This window comes from Aptenodytes forsteri, unplaced genomic scaffold, assembly GCF_000699145.1.
Source record: "Aptenodytes forsteri isolate BGI_AS27 unplaced genomic scaffold, ASM69914v1 Scaffold192, whole genome shotgun sequence".
Classification (NCBI taxonomy): Eukaryota; Metazoa; Chordata; class Aves; order Sphenisciformes; family Spheniscidae; genus Aptenodytes; species Aptenodytes forsteri.
Window position 1 is genome coordinate 85520 of NW_008794891.1, and position 7606 is coordinate 93125.

The 7606-nt window shown below is 56.8% G+C and overlaps 1 protein-coding gene across 1 annotated transcript in view; it reads left to right on the forward strand.

The window, feature by feature from the left end:
- LOC103895526 (L-gulonolactone oxidase-like) overlaps positions 1-7606 on the forward strand; it is an 18426-nt gene that overhangs the window by 2262 nt on the left and 8558 nt on the right. The window contains exons 4-6 of the mRNA XM_009275123.1: positions 1137-1231; positions 2819-2909; positions 3846-4031. Of these exons, the coding sequence (XP_009273398.1) occupies positions 1137-1231; positions 2819-2909; positions 3846-4031 (372 nt within the window). The remainder of the gene's footprint in view (positions 1-1136; positions 1232-2818; positions 2910-3845; positions 4032-7606) is intronic.

Here is a 7606-nt window from a genome sequence, read left to right on the forward strand (position 1 = left end):
TTGTGCTCCAGGCCCCTCACCAGCCTCGTTGCCCTTCTCTGGACACGCTCCAGCACCTCAACGTCCTTCTTGTAGTGAGGGGCCCAAAACTGAACACAGTATTCGAGGTGCGGCCTCACCAGTGCCGAGTACAGGGGCACGATCACTTCCCTACTCCTGCTGGCCACACTATTTCTGATACAGGCCAGGATGCCATTGGCCTTCTTGGCCGCCTGGGCACACTGCCGGCTCATGTTCAGCCGGCTGTCGACCAGCACCCCCAGGTCCTTTTCCGACAGGCAGCTTTCCAGCCACTCTTCCCCAAGCCTGTAGCGCTGCATGGGGTTGTTGTGGCCGAAGTGCAGGACCCGGCACTTGGCCTTGTTGAACCTCATACAGTTGGCCTGTATGAGGAGAGAACTGGCTCCGTGCACGCGTGCGTGCCTGTGTGTTGTGTGTGCGTGCACATGTATGTGTGTGCATGCCTGGCGTGTGTGCGTGCACACATACGCACGTATGCAACACGTATGTGTGTGCATGCACGCATTTTTGTGCGTATATATGCATGTGCCTTTCTGTATGTGCGCACGTGTGTGTATGTGTGCAGCTGAAGGTGAAAAATCCTGACTGTAGCAGCATATTCTGAGAGCTGGATCGTTACTGGTAATTAACAGCAATAATTAATTGAGGAATGGCTCCCTCCCTGCCAGCTCTGTCTATCAGAGGCGGGATGAATAGCTCCTAATGGTAATACGCTGTCCTTCCACCAGGAGCTGGCTGAGGAAGGCAGGAGGGCAGAGGGGAGAGGTTTGCTGAAGGGTAGAGCTTTGCTGGGCGGTGTCTTCTCCCTTGCATTGATGGACACCTCAGAGAAGTTACGGGAGAGGTTACACACCCCTGAGATTGGGGAGAGCCGAGGGGAGCAGGGGCTGGACCGGGGACAGGAACCAGTGGCACCATTGGGTTGGATGAGGTTTGGGTTGGGCGAAGGTCTGAGAGAGGCAGCAGCTCAGGATGGAGCAAGGCCCTCGTGGTAGGCAGCTCTCCCGTACAGACGTTATCAACTGCATTGGTAAGAGCAGAGGTGTTTTGCACGGAGTGTTTCTCCTCCAAGCTGTGTGGGCTTCCCCTCTCCCCTCCCATCCCATCCTTTGCAGGTGGACAAGGAGAAGCAGCAAGTGACGGTGGAAGGTGGGATTTTCCTCTCGGATCTGAACGTCGAGCTGAACAAGCACGGGCTGGCCCTGGCCAAGTGAGTGGGACACGTGCGCGGGGCCATCCCTGAGTGTCCTCCAAGGCGTCCATTCTTGCCCCAGGTCAAGTGCTGGGACATGGCAAAACAGGGATGTTTGAAGAGCTTTTACTGCAGAATAGGGGTGTTTAGTTCAGGATCTGGTCTTCCACCAGGGTCCTGCAGACCACAGGTCAAACCCCCCCCCCGCTGGAGTAGCTGATCCTGCCTTGGAGCAGGAGGTTGGACAAGGGGAGCCTTTATCCCCATACCACCCCTATATTCTCACTGCACCCACCAGGCTGGTCCTTTCCATGTCAGGAAGGAAAACTCTGCGCTCCCTGGCCCTAAAAAACGAGAGCATCCCTCCTAGGGGTGCCTTGCATGGGCAGAGGCTGACGGCAAGCAGCTCTGGGCAAAGGAGGCTGATGGTAGACAAAATCAGGCTAGAAATGAGTTTCTGATGGCGAAGGGCAATTAGCCGTTGGAATATCTTAGCCGGAGGCATGGGAGAGTCTTTGCTCTGCATTGCTTTGGGACGTCTGGTGTCCCCAGAAGAGGAGGTGGAAGCGATGGGCTGGGGGTCCAGGGCAATCCGGGGGCAGAGGATGGGACGCCTTGAGCTGGTCACAGCTGATCCCTCTGCCTCCGGCACGCATGGTTCTCCCTTACAGAGGGTGTCTTGCCAAGGGCTCGGGGAGCGCCACGTTCAGACAGGGGTTTGCAAAGGAAATAGCCATGGAGAGCATTTCTCACACTCAATCTCTTTCATTTGCTGACCTCAGGGAAGAAATTGCTCTTTAATTACAGCTCAATATCTGCGTTCCTTAGTCAATACAAGAGATCGGTTTGTCGGAGCCCTGGCCAGGGCTGGGGTGAGGGTTCAGAGAAATAAGCCCCACCTGAGCAGATAGCCAACGGTGTGCATGGGGTGAGCAGGACTCCTTCGTGGAAGAGGAACCCACTGATGGTTGCAATGGCCATAGAAACCACATCTGGTTCAGGAGGTCCCTTCTCCCCAGCTGTTGGAAGCTGGAGGAGTATTTGGGGAAAATGGCAGGAACAGCGCGCTGTTTGCTGTAACCCTCTACCGTCCCCACGTGCCCACCTTGGCCGTAGTTGGAGGGACAGACCTCGGTCTGCAGACCTTATGCTTGTGGATGCTGCTTCCAGCCCTGCTCCACAGCGATGTTTCTGGGGTAAACCCGGGTTCCTCACCCCTTGCTTTAACTGCATATGGGAGGGATGTCTCCACCCCGGTGAGTCCCTCCAGGCTAATGGGGAGAGATGGGGACTTGTGAGATGGGACACGGCTGAGTTGACCGTGGTGACCTGCGCTCACCAGCTGCTTCTTCCTCCCCATGGACTATAGCAGCATCCTGATAAGATATGTCCCGTGGAGATGTGCACATGTGGCCAATGAACTGCCCCCCCCCCCATTGTGCTGCAGGGTACCCGGGAGGGTGGGAAACCCTGCTTGTCGGGGCAGGGGGCATGTTCTGGGCGACTCTGGGGTCTGCACACAGCATTATGCCTGGCACGGTGGGCTGTGCTCCACACCGTGTCCCACATGCTCAGGTCCTCACCAGCCCCTTCATCTGCCCCCAGCTTAGGAGCCGTTTCTGAGGTGGCAGCAGCCGGTGTGATCGGGACAGGGACGCACAACACCGGGATCAAGCATGGCATCCTCCCCACCCAGGTGAGACACGAGTCGGGAGGGTGTCAATGCACAGACGTCAGCGTCTTGAGGGCTTCAGGGGAGATGTCCCATCACCCAGTCGGGGTCTGGTGTGCCCAGCCCTGGGGTAAGGAAGGAGCACACTGTACTCAGGAAGCAGGAGGGGTCCTGCCCCCCCGGGACGGGGCTGCTATGGGGGACCCCCAAGTCCCCCATGCACACTGGGAATCATAGAATCATAGAATGGTTTGGGAGGGAAGGGACCTCTAAAGGTCATCTAGTCCAACCCCCCTGCCGTGGGCAGGGACATCTGCAACTAGAGCAGGTTGCTCAGAGCCCCGTCCAGCCTGACCTGGAATGTTTCCAGGGATGGGGCATCCACCACCTCTCTGGGCAACCTGTGCCAGTGCTTCACCACCCTCAGTGTAAAAAATGTCTTCCTTAAGACCTCCTCATCTGCCAGCCAAAACATGATCCAGCCCAAAACTCCTCTGTCCCTGTGCTTTACGATCTCATAATCCGATGAATAACCTCTGTACCAAAGGGAAAGCAGTTCTTTTGTATTGGAGCCCCCCCAAAACCAAGTCTCTGCAGGGCCCTGGTCTATTTTTAACCAGACAGTTATGAAAATCCTCCACTCCTAGCTCAAATCCTGTACAGCGATTCCACCGACGGTTATGGAGAAGTGAAGTAATTTGGGCGAGTTTTACTTCTTTATTTGATGGCTTTTCCTAGCATCCCCCAGAGAGAGAAAGATCCTTTTATGTCACTACATCAGAGGTGGCAGGAGAGGGGCTGGTGGAGCCAAGCTCACCAGAAAGCACCCTGTGATGCCGGTCGTGATATGGGGGTCTCCCTGCTTAGCCCCCAGCTGTAAGGTTTGGGGTGAATGCAGGGTCTCGACATGGAGACGGGACACACTGAATGCTCGCTGATGCTTTGCTCCCCTCTCGGCAGGTCGTAGCACTCACACTGCTGACAGCCTCAGGGGAGATCCTGGAGTGCTCCGAGTCCATCAATGCGGACATCTTCCAGGCTGCCCGCCTGCACCTCGGCTGCCTGGGTGTCGTGCTCACGGTCACCTTCCAGTGCGTGCCCCAGTTCCACCTCCACGAGGTGGCCTTCCCCTCCACCCTCACCGAGGTATGCCGTGGGTGATGCTTTCAAAGCCTCCCTGGGGATACGCAAAGTTCTCGGCGAGGTGCCGTGGTTGGAGGGAGACTGGGAAGTGGTTATGCTCTGGTAGAAAATCCCACAGGTGTGTGTAGGTTGCACTCCTTGTGCATCTTCGTGGCATGCTTCACGGTGTCCTTTAAGCTGGAAACTTCTCCAGGGTGACAAAGGAGGGGAAGGAGAAGCCATGTTTCTTAGCAAATGCCATTTTAACTTCCCATGGGTGGGAACAGCGTCTTCTGGGACCAGAGAGGTGCAGGTAGTGGGGTGGGGAGGAGAGGTACTCGTGAGTGCCACCTCTGCGCCACGTAGGGCAGGTGGGTGGTCGGGACCTGCAGCAAGACGTGCATTGTATCACGCAGTTGATGTTCGGGAGCAAAGCAGGGTTTGGGGTGTAGCCCATCGCGTGGTCGCAAGCTGAGCCAGCGGGGTAGCGGGAAATGGGGGTGCTGAGTCCCCCTGTGCTGTGGGAAGACATTTGCTTTGTTCCCAAGGGTGCTGCACGGAGCAGAGGTGAGGGCTGAGTGTGTTCTGGCAGCTTTGCTGGCCACAAAATCTGGGAGAAGGCTGGGTGGGGAAGCCCAGGGTGCTGTGAGTCTGCCGTGAGGGGTTCTTCAGTCCTCACAAAAAGCAGGTGGGACCTCTGCACCTCGCACTGGGACCCTCTGCAGCCACCCCTCTGCGTCCAGCCTGGTGGAGCTGGGCAGAGAGGGCGAGCTGCGGGGAAAGACACGGAGATGAAAGTGATTTCCTTTATTTATTATTCCTGGTGGTTTTTGAGAACTGCAAGGCACCATCTCTGGGAGAAGCTGTGTCCATTCCCACATGCTTTCAGCTCCACATGTGGCCCGGGACAGCTCAGGGGTGTGAAGGTGACGTGAAACCTCTCCTCTTTCATCATTGCTGTGCTCACACCTGAGCTGTTCCCAGGACCCTCTTTTAAAACTGGCCCAGATTGATACAGAATTTTTGCATTTATCCAGCCTGAGATTCAAATAGCTGATTTTACTGTCCCGGACCAACCTCCGTGCAGCCCCGGGGCGGCTCATGGCTGCAGGAGAAGGCTGGTGGCTTCCAGTGTCCTCAGGAACCTGCCAAAGACTTTCTGTGCTCACCCTGGGCTGCGGAGAGCGACCCTGAGCTGGAACACGGCCGTGTCCTTCAGAGACATCCTCTGGGTCCTGGCAGGGGAGATGGGACCACCGTGCTGCGGGAGGCTGCTGTGGGAGGGCTGGCTGCCTGGCAGGCAGCAGGCAGGCAGGCAGGCACTGCTGCCTGCTCTCCTGGGCATGATTCCCAGCTTGGAGAGGATGCGTTGGCATGGGGCACATTGCAAACCTGAGATCCAGGGGAGCAGAGGGCTCCTGCGCAGGAGAGACCTCCTCGCTGGGCTCGAGTTGGCTGGCGGGAGCTGCATGCCACCGGTGGGACCGAGGCAGGGGAGAGGAGGGTGAAAACGCTTCTCCTACTCTTCTTGATTTCGCCTCCGATTCAGATTTGGGGCTGGCAAGGTGCTTGCCCTCTGGAAGGACAGCCAGCGTCCTCCTCAGGGAAAAGGCTGGACAACGAGACCCCTGTCAATGTCCCCGTGTCCTGGCCCCTCTGCAGCATCATCCTCACATCTCGGCATCGATTGTCCCCTGCCTGACTCAGCCCGGAGGTGACAGAAATTGGACCCCCTCCTCCAGCTGCGGTCTATCGCTTGCGTACGACCCCGTGGGTTTTAAACTGTTCCCCCGTCCCGTGAGCAATGCCAGAGCCTGGCCGCAGGCAGGGATGAGAGAGGGGAAGGGCAGCCGCAGCGGTGGGGAGCTGCTTCAGGCTGCGCAATGCCAGGGGTCCCACCGGAGCAGGGATGGAGGTTTGCCCACAGCCGTCAGCTTCATCTTCCCTGGGCTGCCTCCAAGCCGCGGCGGGGCTGAGGACGGAGGCTCCAGCGCAATCAAGTTAGAGGTGGTGAAGGAGCCTGCAGGCGTCAGCGCTGCTGCCCTTGGCACTTGCTTCTGTCCATGGGAAACGTCACCGTGAGATGGATCAGCCAATGCCTCTGCTCCATTTAACCCAGTGTTCGCAGGCGCCGGCAGGTCAGCGGAGATCTGGTAACTCCAGGCACACATGACTAAGCCTAATGCAGATTTAATTTTCCAGCTGGAGAAAATTGCCCTTGCTGGAAATCCTGGGCTGCTCTGATGAGCTGATGTGCTGCCTGGACAAAGCAAGAGCAGGGAGAAGACTGCCTGCGCTGAGCCGGCATCCCTGGAGGCAGGCAGTGCCTAGCTGCATCCAGGAGGAGAGGAGCAGCATCCCGCAGGGCATGGCTGCTCCCACGAGCCGTGTGCTCTCCGAGGAAGTGCAGTCTCCCATCTCATTGTCTCCTGCTGCTCAGCTGACGGAGATCCTTGCTTTTTCCAGCGACAGATGGGCCACTTAAAATAGTCCATGAGCATCTTGTGCTTTTGATAATAACTCGGTCCTTTCTTGTGTGTGAGGTCAGGGTATTTTTTGGGATGGGGCTCTCCATCTCCCAGTGTGAAGTTGGGTTTAACTCTTTTTTTGAGCTGAACTTGGGACGAACCGTGCTGGGGATGAGAGGGAGTGTGATGGGTGACACATTTCAAGGACCAGACTGAACAAATCCCTTATCAGGGTCCAACCCCAGAGCTGCATTTGGTTCGTGTGATGGAAAACTCCCTTTAAGCCAATTGTCATGTTGCTACTGGACTCGTCCGTCTCCATCTTGCCAAAGGTCCGAATCACCCAGACTAAGGTGTATGGCGCTAGTGACTGGTCCATCTGGGACATCCCTAAGGGAGGTGGCTTTCTGAGGAGGGTTTCTGACCTGCTCTTTCGTAGATCAGGATCTTGCATGACTGTGAAGGCTTCACATGCTGTCTCCTCCTCGGCAAGCTCTCCTGCTGTCCCGCCATCCATCCTCTCCCCGTTGTCCCCTCTTCATGACCATGTCTCTCCTGAAGACCACATCTTGCACGTAGCCCATGAAAGGGCACTTGATTGGCCATGGAGAGCATGAGAAGTTTCGGTCCTTGTTCACTACAGGGCTGAGGCACTGGGGACAGTGTCCTGGGATGCCGGTACAGAGATGCTCAGTGCTGGAGAGTGGTTGCCTCCAGCTGAGCTTTCCATGCCCGGCAGGAACCAGGCTAAAACAGGCCGATTTCCCTCAAAAGAGGCATGAAATGCCCTTTTTGGGGCAGTGCATCTCCTGGGCTTTACGAGCTTGGGTCTCCACATGGTTCTGTGGCCAATGGTGGGTGTGATCTGGTTCCCTCAGAAAGCCTTTTGAAGGCCCGGTGGGCATTTCTACAGAGCCATTTGAAGGAATTCTTTCTGCTGGGAACACATCAAAACCAACTTTCCCTGTCTCTGCTGTTATATAAACTCCTTTTAACTGCTGGATGCATTTCCTCGGAGCCCTCCCACCCTCACGGTGCTGGGAGGTTGGATGGAGCGAGCTGTTCCATCTGATGCTCAGCCCCCCCCCATGGCTGGGACAGCCTGGCACAGTGCCCGCGTCAGGAGGTGAG